The 26,096-nt window shown below is 41.8% G+C and overlaps 1 protein-coding gene across 1 annotated transcript in view; it reads left to right on the top strand.

Annotated features, from left to right (window-relative positions):
• PTPRZ1 (protein tyrosine phosphatase receptor type Z1) overlaps window positions 1-26,096 on the top strand; it is a 276,086-nt gene that overhangs the window by 106,756 nt on the left and 143,234 nt on the right. The window contains 2 exon segments of the mRNA XM_040411638.1: window positions 17,852-17,914; window positions 22,948-23,124. Coding sequence (XP_040267572.1) covers window positions 17,852-17,914; window positions 22,948-23,124 — 240 coding nt within the window.

The following is a 26,096-nucleotide window of genomic DNA, read 5'->3' on the forward strand; positions in this document are numbered from 1 at the left end:
TATATAGAGATCAGGAAGTGGTCATGTGATCGTTAGGGGCTGGGTGCACAGGCTGCTGGGTCTTAGCAGACCCAGATCAGCTCTGCATTGAGGTTTTACAGCATTGTAAAGCCTCTGGCTGTTTTCGCCCTGTAATCAGTTCCATTCACCTTAATAGAGCTTTCAGAAATACATGTGCCTGCTGCCCCATTAAAATGAATGGAACTGATTTTCAGTCGCAAAACTTTCTGATACAAAATCTGCCGTTTGTAAACGCATCCTAACTGGGGCTAAAATGTCAACTCTAGATACAGGAGAAATCAGCAATAAAAATATTATTTAAAATGTTCCCCAAAGGTCTTGTATGACTTTATGGGGACAAAGTGTAAAAAAAAATAAAAAAAATAATAGAAACACGCCACCATGCGCTGAAACACAGCTTCTAGCCTCACCCCCAGCCACCATAACCCATACATTCTATATAGCAAAACCACCGATATAGTAAAGGGGCATAATTTAATTTTATTTACATAGCCGAGCAGAAAAAAAAAAGTTATGGTTTTCAGATGCATGTACTAAAAAACTGAAAATGTGCCTTGTCAGGAAGTGGGTTACTGGTGTGGTCTTGAACTGGTTAAATAAACCCTTTGTTACAAAGTACTCTGGTGTTAATTTTCTTGGGATACCTTCCATCTTCAGTTAGCAGATGATTTGGGAGGGTTGCCGTACAGCATAAAGTAGGATTATAGATTAGAGCATTTCTTTATATATTTTTCACACTTGATATAAAATATGAGACAGAATGGAAAAAAATTATTGGGTAATATTATGGGAGAATTGCTGAGTTTTTGTGTGTATTGCATTTTGTGTAGTCTCAATTTTTTTTTATATTGCTACAGTTGTCATAGTATTTGAAACAAAAGATATGCTGAATTGTGAACTTTAAACTTGTAATACATGCTCATTCTGCTGACAGCTATTTCGCCTAAATCCACCATAAACATGCATGCTGCACTCCCACACCTCTCTGACATCTGCCATTGGGGGAGAGCCAGGAGGCCTCCAGACACAACCGTTTGGAGCAGTCTAATGTGCATGGACACATTTATAGTTAATTTGGGATTGTCCCAATTTACAGCTTTCAAAGAAGAAAAAGGGAAACCCTTGAAGGAGTTGTCCAGCCTTTGTCAAGATAGGCCATCATTAGCTGACAATCTGCACTGCCACCAATTAGCTATTCAGGTGTAGCTCCATCGCCGGAAATTGGTGCCGGAACGACAAAGCTTGTAGTGGATAACCCTCAACAATGCAGTGCTGCCGCCACTGACTTTCCCTTTGATTGTGAATATGTTAGTGGATGAAGATTAGGTTTGGACAGACTGGGGCAAATCTTCACTCTCACGTGTGGAGAACCTTCCTTTGAAAGGTGACTGGTCTCATGTTACGGTTCCTGCTTGACCTTTTTTGCCAATGTGTTCATATAGCAGTAGAATCTGGTAACAAAAAAGAGACTTTCTATTTTTTTTTGGGGTTGGAAAACAAAATGCCATTAAAACATGCAATAGAATACAAAACCACTGATAACACCTCCCCCGTGTACAACTATCAGTGACTGACAGCTATCTATGTATATATATCCGTCACTGATAGTTGTACACAGGGGAGATGTTATCAGTAATTAATAGTATTCTCTGTGTAAGTGTGTATACATAGATAGCTGTCAGTCACTGATAGTTGTACATGGGGAGGTGTTATCAGTGATTGAGAGCATTCTCTGTGTAACTGTCAGTCACTGATAGTCATAGATAGCTGTCAGTCACTGATAGTTGTACACGGGGGTGGTGTATAGAAAATCTATCGCTATTTACTATATATCAATCTGCTAATCTTCTCCTGCACTATAACATGCTGCTTTTTGTGAAGACGTATCCTTAAAGGAGATTTCTAAGACTTTAATTCTGATGATCTATCCTCTGGATAGGTCATCCGTATCTGATCAGAAGGCGTCAGACACCTGGGACCCCTGCCAATTAGCTGTTTGAGAAGGCAGTAACGCCGCAGCCTTCTCTCAACTTTCTCTAGGCCAAGTGACAACACGTTCATCAGTCATGTGGCTTAGGCGCAGCTCAGCCCCATACAAGCGAATGGCGCTGAGCTGTAATAACAAGCACATTGGATAGGTTATCAGTATTTAAAGGGAATCTGTCACCATGTTCTGGCATATAAAACCAAATGTACCTTAATGCTTGTTTACCCTGATAGTTCCCAGCGATCGATCCATAATCTTCTCAGGACTAACCTTTCCCGCCTTTTATACTAATTAACAGAAAAGAGTCATATCTTACATGCTTGGCCAGAGAAGAGTCATATTTTCTCCGAGTCAAGCTCCCCAGCTCCGCCTTGCGTGAGCTTCCTTGCTTTGAGTCAAGGTAAGCACGCCCCCTAACCGTCCGCTCTTTTGTTAGATTGACATCCTGCAGTGTGGTCAGGATCGCATAAGTCTCGCGCATGCACGGTGCGCTCCTTGGTAAGGCGCGATCCTGTCCCCGGCTGCCGCTGTTAGCCGGGTTTCAGCGGCGCACTGTGCATGCGCGGGACTTGTGCCATCCCGGCCGCGCTGCCGGCTGTCAATATTCACTCCCACATGTGGAGAACCTTCTTTTGAAAGGTGACTGGTCTCATGTTACGGTTCCTGCTTGACCTTTTTTGCCAATGTGTTCATATAGCAGTAAAATCTGGTAACAGTAAAGAGATAGGGGATGGTCAGCCATGAGCGGGTATAAGCTTCTGATCACATCCTGATGAAGGGTACTTTTTCTTTTTTTTTTGGTTGGAAAACAAATTGCCATTAAAACAACATGCAATAGAATACAAAATAAAGCAGGCTCATTTTTTTGTGTTATTGAAGAACAGGATTCCAGCAGATCCTGCTTTTTATACAGGAGGAACCAATGACAACAGGATGCTAGAGGATAAGCACCCTTGGACCTCTTGTTTTAAAGGTACCTTTTTATCAATACCTTGCAACAGGATGCAAAAATATGGCGTGAGTTTAACCTTACAGCTGGGTTATGCATGGGTAGTATGATGTCTTATAGAACATGTGTTTGGTAGGGCATCCTATAGTCACACTACAGCACTTTACTAAATGCCTGCCACTATGGCGTCAAAACTATAAGGCAATATGCTGTGTGCACTACTGTGGAAAATTACAAAAGTATGAGGTCTCATATTTTCTTTTTTGAAGGCATGTTCATCTTTAGGTACGGTAACTTAGCAACGTATTTTATGTAGGATGAATTCTTGTGAACAAGGTTCTACTTAATGATATCACTATGGCAACTCAAATTTCAGAAGCTTGAAGTACTGCGCTCGTATGACTTATATGTAGCGCAATTACTGAGACATTAATTGTTAAGAGCTTACAGTAGAAACTTTTGTAACTTGTGCTTTGTTGTATTCTTTCTTTGCAAATGCTGTATACAGCATTCGTTTCACCGCTAAATTAAAGAGTATCTGTCACATAGTTATATAGTAAGTATTGTTGGTAAAAGACATATGTCTATCAAGTTTCTGATCTGTGGGTAGCAGCTTTTAATGCAGGAAGAACTGAGTGGATTGCTACAGTATATACTGTAGTTTTGTGGCAAAGTATTTAGTTTCCCTGTACTTTCTGTGCTTAATAGTCTAGTGGTGGTCCTACATAGTTATTGACAGCTATCTCTGTATTACTGTGCATAGAAGTATCCACCCTCTGGACTCCTATATAAAGAGCAGAGATTAACGGTACTTTCACACTAGCGTTGTTAGAATCCGGCAGGCAGTTCCGTTGCCGGAACTGCCTGCCGGATCCGGAAATCCGTATGCAAATGAATTCTTTTTTTTTACGGATATGGATCCTTTAGACTTATTCATGGAGGTACCAGTTCCGTCTTTCCTGTATCATCCGGAAATAACTGATCTGGTATTCAATTTTTTCAAAGCTAGAAAGAATTGCGCATGCGCAGACCAGAAAACCGGATCCGATGATGCGGCATTTTCCGGAACACTTGGTACCGGATCCGGCATTTTAATACATTTCAATGGAAATGAATGCTGTATCCGGAAAGTGCGGTAGTGTTCCGGAATTTTGACAGGAAAAAAGTTTGTCTGGTCAAATGCCATACAAGGGACGGAACAGAAGACATCCTAATGCATACTGAATGGATTGCTTTCCATTCAGAATGCATTGGGACAAAACTGAAGCGTTTTTTGCCGGTATTGAGACCCTTTACTGGATTTCAATACTGGAAAAGAATAACGCTAGTGTGAAAGTACCCTTAAAGAGGACCTGTCTCCCTGAAATGTGGTGCAATTCAAAGACAACATTTTACAATACAGAAGGGGCTGAGCAGATTGATATATAGTTTTCTTGGAAAAGGTTCACTAAACCCTGTAATTTATACATTTCTATCTCTGCTCTTTATGACTTGTTTTGTACACAGTAGAGGTGTTATCAGTGACAGTATTCTCTGTGTAACTGTGTATACATAGATAGCTGTCAGTCACTGATAGTTGTACACAGGGGCGTGTTATCAGTGATTGATAGCATTCTCTGTGTAAGTGTGTATACATAGATACCTGTCAGTCACTGATAGTTGTACACAAGGGCGTGTTATCAGTGATTGATAGCATTTTCTGTGTAAGTGTGTATACATAGATAGCTGTCAGTCAATGATAGTTGTACATGGGGGAGGTATTATCAGTGATTGATAGCATTCTCTGTGTAAGTGTGTATACAGAGATAGCTGTCGGTCACTGATAGTTGTACATGGGGGAGGTATTATCAGTGATTGATAGCATTCTCTGTGTAAGTGTGTATACATAGATGCTGTCAGTCACTGATAGCTGTACATGAGGAGGTGTTATCAGTGATTGATAGTGTTTTCTGTGTAAGTGTGTATACATAGATAGCTATCAGTCACTGATAGTTGTACACAGGGGAGATGTTATCAGTAATTGATAGTATTCTTTGTGTAAGTGTGTATACATAGATAGCTGTCAGTCAATGATAGTTGTACATGGGGAGGTATTATCAGCGATTGATAGTATGCTCTGTGTAAGTGTGTATACATAGCTGTCAGTCACTGATAGTTGTACACGGGGGAGGTGTTATCAGTGATTGAGAACATTCTTTTTTTAAGTGTATATATACATAGATAGCTGTCAGTCACTGATAGTTGTACACGGGGGTGGTGTATGGAAAATCTACAGCTATTTACTATATATAAATTTGCTAATCTTCTCCTGCACTATAACATGCTGCTTTTTGTGGAGATGTATCCTTAAAGGGGATTTCCAAGATTTTAATTTTGATCTATCCTCTGGATAGCTCATCCGTATCTGATCAGAAGGGGTCTGACACCCCTGCCAATCAGCTGTTTGAGAAGGCAGTAACGCCGCAGCCTTCTCTCAACTTTCCCTAGGCCAAGTGACAACATGTTCATCAGTCATGTGGCTTAGGTGCAGCTCAGCCACATACAAGTGAATGGCGCTGAGCTGTAATACCAAGCACATTGGATAGGTTATCAGTATTTTAAGGGAACCTGTCACCATGTTCTGATATATAAAACCAAATGTACCTTATGCTTGTTTACTCTGATAGTTCCCAGCGATTGATCCATAATTTTCACAGGACTAACCTGTCCTATTTTATCGCCCTATAACGCTTTCCTGCCAGAACAGAGTCATATCTTACATGCTTGACCAAAGAAGAGTCATATTTTCTCCGAGTCAAGCCCCTTAGCTTGGCCTAAGAAACGCACCTACAGATAAAATCTCGCGTGAGCTTCCTTGCTTCGAGTCAAGGTAAGCACGCCCCCTAACTGTCCGCTTTTTTGTTAGTTTGACAGCCTGCAGTGTGGCCGGGATCGCATAAGTCTTGCGGATGCGCGGTGCGCTCCATGGTAAGGCGCGATCCTGTCTCCAGCTGCCGCTGTTAGCCAGATTTCAGCGGCGCACTGCGCATGCGCGGGACTTGTTCCATCCCGGCTGCGCTGCAGGCTGTCAATCTAACAAAAGAGGGGACGGTTAGGGGGCGTGCTTACCTAGGCTCTAAGCAAGTAAGCCTCATTTGCCTACGACCTGCGGGGGAATAAAAGTTGTTTTACAGCGATCATGCTCCTCAGATATCTTACACAAGAACATCATTAGAAGCCGGATGTTAACAGCTTTAAGGTACTGCTGGCGGTTTATGGTCCATTTTGGTGCTGACAGGTTCCCTTTAAGTCTCTACTTAAAGCTTGCCTCGCTACTTGCCTGAATTAGCACTATGATTACTTTAGTGCTTATTTCTTTGGGCCTCCCGTTCCCAAGATATCAGATGTCAGTGGTTTGCCAAGAGGACATTAACTGCAGGTCTTCTCCCGAGTGTCACGGCTGAGGATGGGGGAAACCCTCAGCCGTGCGAAGCCAGAAGATGTTAGTGGCTGCTCGGCCAGGACGACAGAAATAGGGAGCAGGTCACCTCCTAGAGCTTCGCTAATCTGGCCCTGACTCCTAGCTGCATGAGCCGACCTTGAAGGTAGGAAGGCTCATGCTCAGGAACCTCAGATCCCTACTGACCCTCCGCCGATCCCTGAGCTAGGAACTGGGTAGCTAGCCCGTTCCTCCTGGACACGGAGAAACAGGAGTCTCACTGGCCAAGCTGCAAGGAAAAGGGATACAAAAACAGACCTATGGATAGGGCAGGTGAACTGTACTAGTTCCACCTATCTGCCACAGCCTTGCTGACTGGATCCCTGTGCTGACACGCTGACGTCCACACCATACTTAAAAGGACACAGCCAACACACATACAGACAGGAACCCAGATCCATAGCTGCATTAAATAACAAAAGGAAAACCACATCGACTAAACATCACATAACATTAGCTATGACCACAAGGGTGGCCCTCACTGGCAGATGGTATTAGGTATGAGGATGACTCCAGCAGACCATGGCTGAAGTACCCCTCTGACTACTGCTCTCAGCAGAGGCTATATAGGCCCAAGTAGCCACACCCACACAGTGCTCACAGTCTAGGAAGGGAATTAACCCTTCTCACACCAGGGAAGGGAAGACCGCAACTTAAAGGGAACGTGCACACATACAAAAACCTTGTGCACAACAAACCTATAAAAAGGCACACCTACAAAGACAGGTTGCCAGGTGCAACCGCATGCAGATTGCAGCAAGCTCCTCAGCAACAGCTCAGGCTGCTATGCTGCCAAGTACATACTAAGAACATGTTGCCAACGGCAACCACAAGTGAGGCAACATACAAGCGGCCCTCACCTGTGGTTGAAACAACCACACGAGACCGCAGGCAACAGCCTGCGGTTTAGGAGTCACGACCATGACCATGGTCGTGACACCGTGGTGGAGTGATTTTAATTGCTGTGACGTCCAGTAAGCATCAGAGTGGCAGCGTCCTCAGTGTGGTCTAGTGAGATAAGTAATAGTCTCGATAATTAGACAGAGTCACAGCGATGATGACCCACCTCGGGAGAAGACTCAAGGTATCTGCCCCCTTAGCAAACCACTGGCAGTTTACATACAGGGAGCCAGATGTCCTGAGGACAATATCTTGGGGAAGGGAGGTCCAACCAAAAAATCACTGGAGTTATTAGCAAATCCAGGAGGGAGCTAGTTTTGACTATTTAGTGATAGGTTCTCTTCGAATGAATAAATAGCATGATCTCCTGAATCTTTTCCAACAAAACTATTCATCAATCTGCTCAGCTCATCCTGCTCTGGAACATGCTGCCTGCATATAGGACATGGCAGGCGCAAACTAAGGATATATAATAAGTAGTAACCTTTATTTATGCTGTATCAACACATTCCTCAGCACTTTACTTCTCATTTTATATGTTTGTTGCCTCTTTTGATTGTAATGGTTTTTGCCACCATAAACATTGATGGCATTCATGGTGCCAGACCACTGGAGGCAACTGCTTGGCAGGTGAAGAGATTATGTTGGCCCATAAAATGTACACACCACTGACACAGTAACAACTGGAGTACCAGAGTAACAGGGCGCAGTGTAGCGTTATACGAGTATTTACTAAAACAGACATGTCAAGAGAGGTGACGGGACCTTTATTGTGATTTTATAATGTAACATTTTTGATAACGATAATGACAGAATATTATTTGTTTTCTTGAATTAGACAGAAAAGTCTGATTTTAATTTTACTTGGGGTACTTTCACATCCGGCAATCCTGACGCAAACGGATGGCATTTGTCAGACAGATCCAGATGCAGATCTGTCTGACAAATGCATTGAAATACCGGATCCATCTCTCCGGTGTCATCCGGAAACACGGATCCGGTATTTATTTATTTTTTTGCATTTTTAGAGGTCTGCGTATGCGCAGACTGGAAAACCGGATCCGTTTTGCCGGAACACTTAATGCCGCATCCGGCATTAATGAATTTCAATGGAAAATAATGTTGGCATTCCGGCAAGTGTTCAGTATTTTTGGCCAGAGAGAAAAATGCAGTATGCTGTGGTACTTTCTCCGTCCAAAAACCGTACAGTGACTGAACTGAAGACATCCTGATGCATGATGAATGCTCTCCATTAGGATAAAACCTGTGACGGAACTCAACACCGGAAAAGAAAACCGCTAGTGTGAAAGTACCCTTAGAAAGAGCGACACTCTTGTCCACTCTGATCCCTGACAACAAGCTTATGAGTACTCGGGGATGTTTTCGTGTCGGTTTTTGGTAATATCTACAGATGGAAATGGCAGTTATGACCGACATGTACAAACAGGATTGGAATGAGTAAATTTCAGTTACTTCAGAGGTGCCTAATACTGTAGTTCCAGGCTGAACGAAGGAGGCTTTCCCGGTTTTATTTTTAATTAAGCCCCAAGCATTAAAACTTTTCAGACATGACTGTGCAAGTGGAAGACCTGCGTTACGTCAAAGTAAATGTGAGTAAAGTGCCTGGAAGGAAAGGCAGGTCCTGAGCCAGAGGAAGACACCGGACGTAAACATGTTATCTGACGAAGGCTGCAAATCACAGCTCACTAGAATAATACGGAAAATATTCGGGTTCTTGCATAAGCAGAAGAGGCCTATTATGTACCTTGTGTAGGGTGTGATTCCATCCCGCCTGATGACAGGATGTACACCAGTCATGCAATCCACACCTCAGTAACTTTTGTTGAAAATGGTAGTGTTTATCCATGTGAGTATTGGGTTCTCGTGTCTGTTGTGGAAGTAAAGGTTATAACAACATGTGCGAAGAGAGAATGAATTAGTAGCTAGATAATCTGGGTTACCGGTGTACATGAATGTAGCCTTGTTGACACCTGGGTGTAGCAGGCATGTCGCTTCTCCAATAACGTGAATCAGTGTTGTAGCAGAGCTGAATTTATGCAACATTGGGGCAGATTTACTAATTCTATAGATGGCGTAAATGTGCTGTATGCCTTAGGGCTCGTTCACACGAACGTGTGAAGCCCGTGACCATGCTGTGAACCGCAAATTGCGGTCCGTAATGCACGGGCACCTTCCGTGGGGCAGGCGCATGGGGATCGCAGACCCATTCTATCTTTTTGCGGTGCGGAGGAACGGAACCACAGAAAGCAATCCCTAGTGCTTCCGTAGTGTTCCGTTCCGCATCTCCGGATTTGCGGACCCATTGAAATAAATGGGTCCACATCCGTGATGCGGAATGGCCACGGAACGGTGTATGTGTATTGCGGATCGGCAAATTCTGTCCGCAATACGGGCACGGGACACCAACGGCCATGTGAACGATCCCTTATTAACAAAGTCAGTGATTTCCATCAGCGATTTTGAGCCAAAACCAGGTGCAGCTCTAAACACAAAACAAGTGCAAATCTTTCCCTAAGGCTAGGTCTACACGACGACAGATAGGGCACAACTACACTGCAACATTTGTCGCGTGACATTTTATTGCACCAATGTCGCGCGACAATTTTTATAATGGCAGTCTATGGTGTCGCACTGCAACATGCGGCAACTGCCCAATACCCCTGATGAAGCCAAAATAGCTGGCGAAACATGTTGGGGGGCGGAATCTAGGTTTTTAATCTGCTGGACCCTCATGAGCTATTACTGCGATCTATGTGCTTGATACAATAACACGCATTGCCATCAGGCTCATCTGACATTGGTTCTTATACCCCAGATACGGGGGCCAAGTAGATATCAGGCACAGCATAGAACCTTGTTCATACAGTTGGGACGGTGGTGTGTGTTTGAGCGGTGTTAGTGCACTCCCGCCAACCTATACACATTACCGACCCCTTACATACAGCAATTCTCATGGGGCACAGTGTTTTTAACCCTTTAGGTAGCTCACAATATTCTTTCACCAGTTTTAAAGATAAGTAAAAGTTATGTTTTATTAGTCTGGGACAAGAGTGGTTAGTAGCCGTGCAGGCATTAGTAGTTGTGTAATAATAAACCCTTCCCAGATAGGGTCCTTTATAGGAAATATGCTGCAACTGCGACGCGACAGTCGCTGAAAAATCCATCTCGAATGGATTTTCTGCGACTGTTGCGTCGCAGTCGCATGTTGCAGTGCGACACCATAGACTGCCATTATAAAAATTGTCGCGCGACATTGGTGCGACAAATGTCGTCGTGTAGACCTAGCCTTATACCTTATGTCTGCGGAGGCTCAAATCTTGGTTTTGGCTGAAAATCACTGATGGAAATCACTGACCAAACAGTGACGTGTGAATGAGGCTTTGAACAGGCAGTGTAGACCTGCACCAGATTTGTCACAGGGGCTCAGGCTGGATGCTTTATACCAACTATTGGTTGGCTTAATTTGAGATAGAATTTCATGCCAGAAATGTGGCGCAATTTTGGCACAAACAGGGACATTTCATTATAGTTTTTATGGGGCTTCATGCAGATCTCTGCATTTACTATCATTTTCGCCAGAAACAGTCTATGCCAGCTAGGGGCATTCAGTACAGTATCTGGTGCACACCAGGACAGAAATGTACCTAATTTATTAAGAGGCATCTGCCTGGCATCTGACACCAGCACAGGGCGATCAAGTCTGGCATATAGGTATGCCAGTCTTGATAAATGTTCCTCAAAATGTTGAATCATATGCCATGTCCCTTTTCACACGAAGCCATGCACCTTTTCTGGTAAGACACAGCCCTTTTTTGAACTAGGAGCAGAACCTTTCTCTAAACCTATATGCACCAAACCACTCCACTTTTTGGTGCAATTTATGCCAAAATCTACATGCACTGACATTAGTAAATATAGCCCATTGTCTGTGCATTCTGCCAGTGTAGTGCACGGACCTGCAGGCCATATACACTCCAATTAATTCTTTAAAAGGTTTATCCGACCCCTGAAATGCCCCCCCATATGTCCAGGCCCCTCACACACAATATACTTACCTCGTTCTCCGGCAGCCGCGTCGCTCCTGGCCCCCGCACGGCCGCCACTGCTTCTCCCCATGCACGGATGAAAACATCTGGTGACGGGCAGGAAAGGGGCAGCCAATGGCAGGGGGCGACGGGGACAAGCCTCCCTAGCGTCATCCGAGATGCTAGGAAGGCTCGTCCCCATCCCCGCCTGCCATTGGTGCCCCCCACCGGATGTTTTCATCCGCGCACGGGGAGAAACAGCGGGAACCTGGAGTGACGCGGGTGCTGGGGAGCGATGGTAAGTATATTGTGTGTGAGGGGCCTAGGCATATTGGGGCACATTTCAGGGGTTGGATAACCCCTTTAAGTGGCAGATATGCCTCTTATGCATTATATCCTGAACAGGAAGCAAGGTTTATAAAGCAAGATATACATATAGTGGTCCAGTCAGTACCGGGAAAATGTAATTCAACTTAAAAGTACATACAGTTGCAAAAAAAAGTATGTGAACCCTTTGCAATGATATGGATTTCTGCACAAGTTGGTCATAAAATGTGATCTGATCTTCATCTAAGTCACAACAATAGACAATCATAGTCTGCTTAAACTAATAACACACAAAGAATTAAATGTTACCATGTTTTTATTGAACACACCATGTAAACATTCACAGTGCAGGTGGGAAAAGTATGTGAACCCTTGGATTTAATAACTGGTTGAACCTCCTTTGGCAGCAATAACTTCAACCAAACGTTTCCTGTAGTTGCAGATCAGACGTGCACAGCGGTTAGGAGTAATTCTTGACCATTCCTCTTTACAGAACTGTTTCAGTTCAGCAATATTCTTGGGATGTCTGGTGTGAATTGCTTTCTTGAGGTCATGCCACAGCATCTTAATCGGGTTGAGGTCATGACTCTGACTGGGCCACTCCAGAAGGCGTATTTTCTTCTGTTTAAGCCATTCTGTTGTTGATTTACTTCTATGCTTTGGGTCATTGTCCTGTTGCAACACCCATCTTCTGTTGAGCTTCAGCTGGTGGACAGATGGCCTTAAGTTCTCCTGCAAAATGTCTTGATAAACTTGGGAATTCATTTTTCCTTCGATGATAGCAATCCGTCCAGGCCCTGACGCAGCAAAGCAGCCCCAAACCATGATGCCCCCACCACCATACTTCACAGTTGGGATGAGGTTTTAATGTTGGTGTGCTGTGCCTCTTTTTCTCCACACATAGTGTTGTGTGTTTCTTCCAAACAACTCAACTTTGGTTTCATCTGTCCACAGAATATTTAGCCAGTACTGCTGTGGAACATCCAGGTGCTCTTATGCAAACTGTAAACGTGCAGCAATGTTTTTTTTGGACAGCAGTGGCTTCCTCTGTGGTATCCTCCCATGAAATCCATTCTTGTTTAGTGTTTTATGTATCGTAGATTCGCCAACAGGGATGTTGGCATATGCCAGAGACTTTTGTAACTCTTTAGCTGACACTCTAGGATTCTTCTTCACCTCATTGAGCAGTCTGCGCTGTGCTCTTGCAGTCATCTTTACAGGACGGCCACTCCTAGGGAGAGTAGCAGCAGTGCTGAACTTTCTCCATTTATAGACAATTTGTCTTAACTTTCTGCAAGTGAACTTTTCTTAATCATAGGTCTTCTGAGAGCTCTTTTGTGCGAGGCATCATTCACACCAGGCAATGCTTCTTTTAAAAAGCAATCCCAGAACTGGTGTGTGTTTTTTATAGGGCAGGGCAGCTGTAACCAACACCTCCAATCTCATCTCATTGATTGGACTCCAGATGGCTGACACCTCACTCCAATTAGCTCTTGGAGATGTCATTAGTCTAGGGCAGGCATGCTCAACCTGCGGCCCTCCAGCTGTTGCAAAACTACAACTCCCTGCATGCCTGAATAGCCTACAGCTATCCGCCTACAGCAAGGCATTGTAGGAGTTGTAGTTTTACAACAGCTGGAGGGCCGCAGGTTGAGCATGCCTGGTCTAGGGGTTCACATACTTTTTCCACCTGCACTGTGAATGTTTACATGGGGTGTTCAATAAAAACATGGTAACATTTAATTCTTTGTGTGTTATAAGTTTAAGCAGACTGTGATTGTCTATTGTTGTGACTTAGATGAAGATCAGATCACATTTTATGACCAATTTGTGCAGAAATCCATATCATTCCAAAGGGTTCACATACTTTTTCTTGCAACTGTATATTTGTAGAAAGAGGAAAATAAAGCTGCAAAAAAAAAAGTCAATCCAATATACTGCTTCTACTTCTTCTACTCCTCCTGCTACGACCAGGGCGACTACTCCAGAAGCCTGTTTTCCATCTCTGTATAGTGAAATTGTTCATAGCATTGTAAAAGTTGGCTTAATTTAGGGTATAGTTATCATGTGTAAACATAACAATTGTATACCCCTTCCTATAAGGACACATTCAGATGAATGATATTCACATCCAGGTGATCTTCCATAGCAATGAGTGGAGGGTGGCTGCACATTTGCAGCTGTTCTCCCTTCACTTGGGGGGCCCTGTTCTGGAGATTGGAGCATGTCCTTGCATGGTATTTGGTAACTGTATTATGAGTGTGTATATATACTTTAAAATCTGTTTCCATATACTGAAATTTATGATAAAATGGATTAAAGTTTAAAGTTCTCATAGTAATAAGTGATGGCAGATTAAAAGCTAAAAACAAGTTTACAGAAACTGGATTAACAGACCAGTGAACTGAATTCCACATTCCACTTTACCATTGGTAATTGACTCTACTTGGAGTCCTGAACATGCTCCGCATCATCTTTTCCCCTTTGCTGTAGGCAAGTTTTATCCGTTCTCAGTGATTAAAGGATTACAATTATTTTCATTACCTTTGAGCTGGAGATGAAAAGTAATCTATTAAAAGTGGCACTAATTAATTCTGTACAACCATGGATGTCCTGACACATGATATATTATTTATGACAATTAAAATACCAGTCATAAGGCTCTGTTTACGCACTAGTCTCGCTGGTGAAAATAAAAGTAGGCTGGATGGAAACCCTGGTGGGCCCCATCAACGATAGATTGAACAGAGCCTTAAATCATATGTTATTCCATAAAACATATCTGTATGGTTTCTGTATGCGATCCGTTTTTTGCGCAGTGAGCAATATGGGCTGGGCATAGCATTTCTACAGTATGGATCCGCAAAATACAGATGACATACGGATGTGTTCCGTATTTTTTGTGGACCCATTGACTTGAATGGGACCTCGGACCTTGATTTGTGGACAATAATAGGACATGCACTACTTTTTTGTGGAACGGAAACGGAATGCACACCTTACGTTGTTTTTGCGGACCCATTGAAGTGAATGGTTCCGCATACGGTCCGCAAGAAAAACAGAACGGAAGAGGAAAGAAAATACGTTTGTGTGCATGAGCCCTTACAGAAAGATAGGAGGCTCCTGTGATGTTCAGAAGCAGTAGAGAAGCAGTTGATTTATCAGGCACACAATCTCAGCTAGCTCTGAGACTCCCCCATTGCCGGATTCTACTGATCACTGCTGATGCCTATTAACTATAATGGGTTCCAACGGTGAAAGTTGCATGCAACGTTTTTTTGGTCTGACAGACAGTTGGCATTTGTGCCGTATCAGCCAGCTGGATCCTCATGCCACAGATGCGAATGCTGCCTTACCAGGGATGGATCTTGCCTGACAGCAGGCAGTGGAGGGCAACTTAAGTAGAAGTGAAACCCCTAGTGGCCATGATTTACAGATTTTTTTCCGGTGGATGCAGGCATATTTTTTAAATGAAGTGATTCAGAAATTTGGCAGTTACAGCAGTCTCTATTGAATTAAATTAAATTGTGTGAAAGTACAGTGACTCTTTAAAGGGATATTGTTATCTTGGACATTTATGCCATATTAATAGGATATGTCATGTCATCAATTTCCAGTAGGTGTTACACCTCTAGGAAGTGCTCTAGAATTGTGCCCTGCCATGAATGTAGAGCACATCATACATGAGCAGCTTTCTCCATTCACTTCTGAGGGACTTCCAAAGATAGCAAAGTGCTGGCTCAGCTTTTTTCAGAAGTCCCATAGCAATTATTGGAGAGCACACTGAGCATGTTCTCTATTCAGAGCAGGGCCCCATTCACGAGCACAACATGCACTCCATTCATGATGGGGTCCCAGGTGGGACCCGACATATCAGACATTCAGGGCATATCTATTGATTGAACCTGCCATATGGAGGTAGATGTGGGGGAGAAGATCCAGGAATGATGAAACCCCTTGTTCCCAGTGGTAAGCCAGAATTATCTGGTACCAGTTTATTCCCCCTCCATTTGAGTCCTTGTGGAGGTTTAGAGTTGCTTTTAAATGGGGTATATAAAAGTGCATTTCTAAATTATTCTGAATTATACAGTGGGGGAAATAAGTATTTGATACACTGGCGTTTTTACAAGTTTTCCCACCTACAAAGAATGGAGAGGTCTGTAATTTTTATCAAAGGTACACTTCAACTGTGAGAGACAGAATGTAAAAAAATATCCAGAAAATCACATTGTATGATTTTTAAATAATTCATTTGCATGTTATTGCATGAAATAAGTATTTGATAGAATATAAAAACAGAACTTAATATTTGGTATAGAAACCTTTGTTTGCAATTACAGAGGTCAGACGTTTCCTGTAGTTCTTGACCAAGTTTGCACACACTGCAACAGGGATTTTGGCCCACTCCTTCTATAGATCTTCTCCAGATCTTTCAGGTTTCAGGGCTGTCTCTGGGCTACATTGAGTTTTAGCTCCTTCCAAAGATTTTTGATTGGGTTCAGGTCTGGAGACTGGCTAGGCCACTCCAGGAACTTGAAATGCTTCTTACGGAGCCACTCCTTAGTTGCCCTGGCTGTGTGTTTCTGGTCATAGTCATGCTGGAAGACCCAGCCACAACCCATTCTCAATGTTCTTACTGAGTGAAGGAGGTTGTTGGCCAAAATCTCGCAATACATGGCCCCATCCATCCTCCCTTAAATATGGTGTAGTTGTCCTGTCCCCTTTGCAGTAAAGCACCCCCAAAGTATGATGTTTCCACCCCTATGCTTCATGGTTGAGATGGTGTTCTTGGGGTTGTACTCATCCTTCTTCTTCCTCCAAACACGGCGAGTGGAGTTAATACCAAAAAGTTATATTTTGTTCTCATCTGACCACATGACCTTCTCCCATGTCTCCTCTGGACCATCCAGATGGTCATTGGTGAACTTCAAACGGGCCTGGACATGTGCTGGCGTGAGCAGGGGGACCTTGCGTGCCCTGCAGGATTTTAATCCATGACGGCGTAGTGTGTTACTAACCGTAATCTTTGAGACTTTAGTCCCAGCTCTCTTCAGGTCATTGACCAGGTCCTGATGTGTAGTTCTGGGCTGATTCCTGCCCTTTCTCAGAATCATCCTTACCCCACGAGGCGAGATGTTGCATGGAGCCCCAGACCGAGGAAGATTGACAGTCATCTTGTGTTTCTTCCATTTTCTAATAATTGCTCCAACAGTTGTTGCCTTCTCACCAACCTTCTTGCCTATTGTCCTGTAGCCCATTCCAGCCTTGTGCAGGTCTACAATTTTGTCCCTGGTGTCCTTAGACAGCTCTTTGGTCTTGGCCATGGTGGAGAGGTTGGAGTGTGATTGACAGGTGTCTTTTATACAGTTAATGAGTTCAAACAGGTGCAATTAATACAGGTAATGAGTGCAGAGTAGGAGGGCTTCTTAAAGAAAAACTAACAGGTCTGTGAGAGCCAGAATTCTCGCTGGTTGGTAGGTGATCAAATACTTATTTCATGCAATAAAATGCTAATTAATTATTTAAAAATCCTACAATGTGATTTTCTGGATTTTGTTTTTAGATTCTGTCTCTCACAGTTACAGTGTACCTTTGATGAATATTACAGACTTCTCCATTCTTTGTAGGTTGGAAAACTTGCAAAATCGTCAGTGTATCAAATACTTATTTTCCCCACTGTATTTGTATCAGGAATTTTTGTTTCCTTTTTGCATTAATGACGACTATAAAGCCTAAAAAAGCTGTGTACAAGTTGGAATAAATGGCTGTGTTACTTTAGACACTATCCTAAATTAGGAATAATTCCCTTGATTTAGTATAATTCCCTTGTATAGTATTTTCATGTATTTGTGCATAGACATACAGTATATGAACCATTACAAGTTTGGTGAACTTCTTATTATGGAATATTATTTCTCTAAAACGGATTCATATTTTACTCTCCATGCTTAGAAAAAAGGATAAATAGGTGGCTGCTCACATATAGGCGTAAACTATGTATGTTGCAAGTAACCGTGTATTTTCCTTTGTATACCGTTAAAACTATAGTATGAGAATGGTTTTTATACTGTTTTTGAATTTGAAGCCGTTCTGAAATGACAATGAACCTACCATGCTCATAAATATGTTTCCATCTTTCCTAGGTTTGGTATCTGGCTATAGACAGCAGCGAAAAATAATTGAAGATATAGATTGGTCCTATACAGGTAATTATAACCGTTGCACCGCCATCTGCGCCTGGAATACACCTAATTTAGGCATATTTCAGAATAGTAAATGACGCCCGTTGTTTGTAAGTCTTCATTTTTTTTTTTTAACGCTCCGTGGAAAATGCATCAAAACTGATTGCACCCGCATGGAAAAAAAATGGAAACACGGAACGCAATAGCAGACAAAACGGACTGAACTTGCTTGCGAACTGGTGCGAGTTTGACAGAACGCACCCTGACACAATCTGCATCGTTTGTGTGAAAGAGGCTTAAAGGGTTTCTATTACATAAAGGAATGCCACATCTCACATTGATTAATGTAAGGGCTGTTTCACACGAGCGGATGCCGTGCGTGACATCCGCTCCGTGAATGACAGCCAAGACCCGATGCAGACTGCAGAAGCACGGAGCATTAACATGACTGACAATGCTCCGTGCCTCTCTGTGATCTCTTTACTACGAAATCACTGTGAGATAAAGTTGTCACTGTGATTTCGTAGTAAAGAGATGACAGAGAGGCACGGAGCATTGTCAGTCATGTTAATGCTCCGTGCTTCTGCAGTCTGCATCGGGTCTTGGCTGTCATTCACGGAGCGGATGTCACGCACGGCATCCGCTCGTGTGAAACAGCCCTAAGACTATATTACAATATGTAGTCCCAGCTATATCCATTGGTACAGAGATTGCTTCTGTGCATGCGCAGAGAAAGCACTAAAGGGAGCAAACTGCATATAGATTCATACAGAAAGGATCCTTTGATTCTATTAAGCTCCCTATGTGGGCAGGTAGAATATTGCTTTTTAAAGAATATGTAACATATTGAACTATTTTACGGTTTTCAATAGAGTGCAACATTATATTTTATTTCAGAGGAGCCTAAAATCTAAAATTTCCCAAATTCCTTGCTAGCTAAATGTCTGCACAGAATATTCCCTGGAGACACTGCCCAATAATCTATGTATGAAAAATGAATTAGATCAGTCACACTATTAGACGGTCGACTGTTTCCAATAACAGTCCACAGAATGGCATCTCTGGCTTGTAATACAGGGAGATCAGTAAAGTATAAGTAATGCAATATATTTTCAAAACTATTCAGCTTTTTAGGCCAGATCCCACCTATATAGGGCCATCCGGTTCAGTTCCCCTACGGCATTTTCTACTTCACTGAACTGATAGTTTTCTATGGGATTGTTCATATTCATCCGGCACATGACTGATGACACCTGATGTCAAATAGCACCGGATAGAAAAACACTGCATGCAGAGTATAGATGCTGGATCTCTGCACATACAGTCAGGTCCATAAATACTGGGACATCGACACAATTCTAACATTTTTGGCTCTATACACCACCACAATGGATTTGAAATAAAACTAACATGATATACTTTAACTGCTGACTGTCAGCTTTAATTTGAGGGTATTTACATCCAAATCAGGTGAACGGTGTAGGAATTACAACAGTTTGCATATGTGCCTCCCACTTGTTAAGGGACCAAAAGTAATGGGACAGAATAATAATCCTAAATCAAACTTTCACTTTTTAATACTTGGTTGCAAATCCTTTGCAGTCAATTACAGCCTGAAGTCTGGAATACGTAGACATCACCAGACGCTGGGTTTCATCCCTGGTGATGCTCTGCCAGGCCTCTACTGCAACTGTCTTCAGTTCCTGCTTGTTCTTGGGGCATTTTCCCTTCAGTTTTGTCTTCAGCAAGTGAAATGCATGCTCAGTCGGATTCAGGTCAGGTGATTGACTTGGCCATTGCATAACATTCCACTTCTTTCCCTTAAAAAACTCTTTGGTTGCTTTTGCAGTATGCTTTGGGTCATTGTCCATCTGCACTGTGAAGCGCCATCTAATGAGTTCTGAAGCATTTGACTGAATATGAGCAGATAATATTGCCCGAAACACTTCATAATTCATCCTGCTGCTTTTGTCAGCAGTCACATCATCAATAAATACAAGAGAAGCAGTTCCATTGGCAGCCATACATGCCCACGCCATGACACTACCACCACAATGCTTCACTGATGATGTGGTATGCTTAGGATCATGAGCAGTTCCTTTCCTTCTCCATACTCTTCTCTTCCCATTACTCTGGTACAAGTTGATCTTGGTCTCATCTGTCCATAGGATGTTGTTCCACAACTGTGAAGGCTTTTTTAGATGTCGTTTGGCAAACTCTAATCTGGCCTTCCTGTTTTTGAGGCTCACCAATGGTTTACATCTTGTGGTGAACCCTCTGTATTCACTCTGGTGAAGTCTTCTCATGATTGTTGACTTTGACACACATACACCTACCTCCTGGAGAGTGTTCTTGATCTGGCCAACTGTTGTGAAGGGTGTTTTCTTCACCAGGGAAAGAATTCTTCGGTCATCCACCACAGTTGTTTTTCGTGGTCTTCAGGGTCTTTTGGTGTTGCTGAGCTCACCGGTGCGTTCCTTCTTTTTAAGAATGTTCCAAACAGTTATTTTGGCCACGCCTAATGTTTTTGCTATCTCTCTGATGGGTTTGTTTGGTTTTTCAGCCTAAGGATGGCTTGCTTCACTGATAGTGACAGCTCTTTGGATCTCATCTTGAGAGTTGACAGCAACAGATTCCAAATGCAAATAGCACACTTGAAATGAACTCTGGACCTTTTAACTGCTTATTGTAATTGGGATAATAAGGGAATAACACACACCTGGCCATGGAACAGCTGAGAAACCAATTGTCCCATTACTTTTGGTTCCTTAACAAGTGGGAGGCATATATGAAAACTGTTGTAATTCCTACACCGTTCACCTGATTTGAATGTAAATACCCTCAAATTAAAGCTGAGGGTATTTACAGTTAAAGCACATCTTGTTCGTTTCATTTCAAATCCATTGTGGTGGTGTATAGAGCAAAAATGTTAGAATTGTGTCGATGTCCCAATATTTATGGACCTGACTGTATATCAGTTGTGTCTGGATACCATCCTGAAGTAGCTGGCCGGACACGATGGGGGGACTTACTGTATAATTTATATCTAAAACAATATACGTAACTTTCTTTTTTTATGCACTTGAACTGTAAAATATTCTTTAAAGTGAGACACCTATATATCACGGTGCAAAAAGAGAAAGGAATTGGGTTTTCACATGAACGAAATTGACCCCAAGCTCCTAGTAGAATATATTATAGCATTCATGCTGAGTCACTTGTGACTATCTCTATAGAAAGCGTTGAAATGATAGTGATGCTTTACATTTTTCTGCGCACATTCACCCAGCTGTACTTTTAAAATGAATCTTGTGCAAACAAACCCTCACCATTAGATGTAATCCTTGTGAAGCGAGAGATTGCACAAGAGCCGGCATGAACACCTCTGGTGTGTATGCCAAATGTTACAAATCTTACTAATCTGATGTGCCGATGAAATGGCTAATTACATGACACACGATACAGCAGAATAGGATGAAGACGTGGATCAAAAGACGGAGGTTCTGTAAAAAGAACTGTTAGAAACCCGAGATGATGAGTACAATAGGTAGTAATAATATAATAATATAATAATAATAATAATACAGGCCCCATCCTGCTAAAAATATATACAAATGTTCATATTTTGCTGCTACTATAGTAGTACTATTATTTTTATATGAAACCAGTGTCAGACTGGCATGCTGTGGGCCTTTGGAAAATATGGAAAGAATGGTCCTTAGCATAGGTTTTGAATTGATTGACATCTGTTGGACCCTGGAGGACCCATTAATGAATAAGAAAATGGCCCCACGAGTGAATCTTCTTATACTTTGGTGGGTGACTCCAAACCAGAATGAAGCAGTAATATTTGTGAATCGCCCATAAGAATGGTCCTTAGCACAAGCTAACATCATCCAAATAATTTTTGGATTGATTAAAGGGCTTCTGTCACCACCCTAAAGTCATTATTTTTTTTTGGGCTCCTTAAAATCATTATGCTGCGATTTATCAATATATAGGGCTCTTACTCATTTTCGTTCAGTAGTTTCTTAAAAAAACTGACTTTTATAATATGTAAATTACCTCTCTACCAGCAAGTAGGGCGGCTACTTGCTGGTAGCAGCCGCATCCTCCTTTCATAATGACTCCCCCTCCTCATGTTGATTGACAGGGCCAGCGAGCACTCTCGTCCTCTGGCTGGCCCTGCCTGCGTTTTAAACCTCGCGCCTTCGCCGTACCGATGACGTCACATCTACACCCGGCGCAGGCGCACTGAGGAAAGAGCGGCCGAGCGAGCGTCGTCCTATCAGTGCGCCTGCGCCGACTGAAGATCGGTACGGCGAAGGCGCGAGATTTAAAACTCAGACAGGGCCAGTCAGAGGACGAGCTCGTTCGCTGGCCCTGTCTATCAACATGAGGAGGGGGCGTCATTATGAAAGGAGGATGCGGCTGCTACCAGCAAGTAGCCGCCCTACTTGCTGGTAGAGAGGTAATTTACATATTATAAAAGTCAGTTTTTTGAAGAAACTACTGAACGAAAATGAGTAAGAGCATTATATATTGATAAATCGCAGCATAAGGATTTTAAGGAGCCAAAAAAAAAATATATACTTTAGGGGGGTGACAGAAGCCCTTTAACATCTGCTGGACCTTAAAGGACCTATTAATAAATGAGAACATGGCCTCACCAGTGGATGTTCTGGTACTTTGGTGGGGACTCCAACCCGGAATGAAACAATATGTGAAGAATACAGCGATGACATGTTTCTTGAGCCAGGGATAGCCTTCTGATTTATGCCCCATGCACAGAGCAGAGCAGCATGGCCTTGATGTGCTTCCATATAAGCGTCACTGGATGTCGTATGTACAGAGCTTCTTCAGACATACGGTGTATATTTCTTCATACATACGGCATCCGGTGAAGCATGTCACTATTTTCTTTCTGTTGGTTTGATACTGTACAGTAGAGGTCCCATGTACCTCTATAGGAGACTGAATACAGCAATGTATATGAGTCCTTATAGTTGCCAGTATTGCGGCTTTCATGAAATATTGAAATAATATCTATATTACAGAAAGCTTAAGCCAAACAAATTGGGTGAAAAAATATCCAGCATGCAACGGTGCCAAACAATCTCCCATCAACATTGATGAGGATCTCACACAGCTGAATATGAACCTGAAGAAACTAACATTTAAAGGCTGGGAACAAACATCCAATCACACTTTAATTCGAAACACAGGAAAAACAGGTATTTTTTTTTTCTCTTTTTTTATGTGCTTTACCTGGAAGATTACAGTTATTAATCCAAAGGAATGTAAAGTGTTAAATTCATGTAGTAATTGTATAATCCTGTTGTATTTTGCCTGGAGCCAAGCAAACAGTCATTTTTAAGCCTGTAACCTACAATTACATAAGGGCGGCATGGAGTCAGCAATATGTTCCCATTATTAGCATGTGCTGCGCACTGCCGAATCGGCCTCTTTTAAGTGCATTAAGGTGTGTGCAGAAGTGTCACAAATTCCAATATTATACATAGTCTGGGTAAGGGAAGTAAGGGGGGTGTATACAGTGCATGGTATACATAGTCCGGATAAAGCTGAGTATACAGTACATGTTATACATAGTCCGGATAAAGCTGAGTATACAGTACATGTTATACATAGTCCGGATAAAGCTGAGTATACAGTACATGTTATACATAGTCTGGATAAAGCTGAGTATACAGTACATGTTATACATAGTCTGGATAAAGCTGAGTATACAGTACATGTTATACATAGTCTGGATAAAGCTGAGTATAAAGTACATGGTATACATAGTCTGGATAAAGCTGAGTATACAGTGCATGGTATACATAGTCTGGATAAAGCTGAGTATACAGTACATGGTATACATAGTCCGGAGAAAGCTGAGTATACAGTACATGTTATACATAGTCTGGATAAAGCTAAGTATACAGTACATGTTATACATAGTCTGGATAAAGCTGAGTATACAGTACATGGTATACATAGTCCGGATAAAGCTGAGTATACAGTACATGGTATACATAGTCCGGGGGAAGGTGAGTATACAGTACATGTTATACATAGTCTGGATAAAGCAGAGTATACAGTACAGTATACATAGTCTGGATAAAGCTGAGTATACAGTACAGTATACATAGTCCGGTTAAAGCTGAGTATACAGTGCATGTTATACATAGTCTGGATAAAGCTGAGTATACAGTACATGTTATACATAGTCTGGATAAAGCTGAGTATACAGTACATGGTATACATAGTCTGGATAAAGCTGAGTATACAGTACAGTATACATAGTCCGGTTAAAGCTGAGTATACAGTACAGTATACATAGTCCGGTTAAAGCTGAGTATACAGTACATGTTATACATAGTCTGGATAAAGCTGAGTATACAGTACATGTTATATTGTATATAGTCCGGATAAAGCTGAGTATACAGTACATGTTATACATAGTCCGGATAAAGCTGAGTATACAGTACATGTTATACATAGTCTGGATAAAGCTGAGTATATAGTACATGTTATACATAGTCTGGATAAAGCTGAGTATACAGTACATGTTATACATAGTCTGGATAAAGCTGAGTATACAGTACATGTTATACATAGTCTGGATAAAGCTGAGTATACAGTACATGTTATACATAGTCTGGATGAAGCTGAGTATACAGTACATGTTATATTGTATATAGTCCGGTTAAAGCTGAGTATACAGTACATGTTATACATAGTCCGGTTAAAGCTGAGTATACAGTACATGTTATACATAGTCTGGATAAAGCTGAGTATACAGTACATGTTATACATAGTCTGGATAAAGCTGAGTATACAGTACATGTTATACATAGTCTGGATAAAGCTGAGTATACAGTACATGTTATACATAGTCTGGATAAAGCTGAGTATACAGTACATGTTATACATAGTCTGGATGAAGCTGAGTATACAGTACATGTTATACATAGTCTGGATAAAGCTGAGTATACAGTACATGTTATACATAGGCCGGATAAAGCTGAGTATACAGTACATGTTATACATAGGCCGGATAAAGCTGAGTATACAGTACATGTTATACATAGTCTGGATAAAGCTGAGTATACAGTACATGGTATACATAGTCTGGATGAAGCTGAGTATACAGTGCATGTTATACATAGTCCGGAGAAAGCTGAGTATACAGTACATGTTATACATAGTCTGGATAAAGCTGAGTATACAGTGCATGTTATACATAGTCTGGATAAAGCTGAGTATACAGTACTTGTTATACATAGTCTGGATAAAGCTGAGTATACAGTACATGTTATACATAGTCCGGATAAAGCTGAGTATACAGTACATGTTATACATAGTCCGGATAAAGCTGAGTATACAGTACATGGTATACATAGTCCGGATAAAGCTGAGTATACAGTACATGGTATACATAGTCCGGGGGAAGGTGAGTATACAGTACATGTTATACATAGTCTGGATAAAGCAGAGTATACAGTACAGTATACATAGTCTGGATAAAGCTGAGTATACAGTACAGTATACATAGTCCGGTTAAAGCTGAGTATACAGTGCATGTTATACATAGTCTGGATAAAGCTGAGTATACAGTACATGTTATACATAGTCTGGATAAAGCTGAGTATACAGTACATGGTATACATAGTCTGGATAAAGCTGAGTATACAGTACAGTATACATAGTCCGGTTAAAGCTGAGTATACAGTACAGTATACATAGTCCGGTTAAAGCTGAGTATACAGTACATGTTATACATAGTCTGGATAAAGCTGAGTATACAGTACATGTTATATTGTATATAGTCCGGATAAAGCTGAGTATACAGTACATGTTATACATAGTCCGGATAAAGCTGAGTATACAGTACATGTTATACATAGTCTGGATAAAGCTGAGTATATAGTACATGTTATACATAGTCTGGATAAAGCTGAGTATACAGTACATGTTATACATAGTCTGGATAAAGCTGAGTATACAGTACATGTTATACATAGTCTGGATAAAGCTGAGTATACAGTACATGTTATACATAGTCTGGATGAAGCTGAGTATACAGTACATGTTATATTGTATATAGTCCGGTTAAAGCTGAGTATACAGTACATGTTATACATAGTCCGGTTAAAGCTGAGTATACAGTACATGTTATACATAGTCTGGATAAAGCTGAGTA

Source organism: Bufo bufo, chromosome 1 (genome assembly GCF_905171765.1).
Source record: "Bufo bufo chromosome 1, aBufBuf1.1, whole genome shotgun sequence".
Lineage (NCBI taxonomy): Eukaryota > Metazoa > Chordata > Amphibia > Anura > Bufonidae > Bufo > Bufo bufo.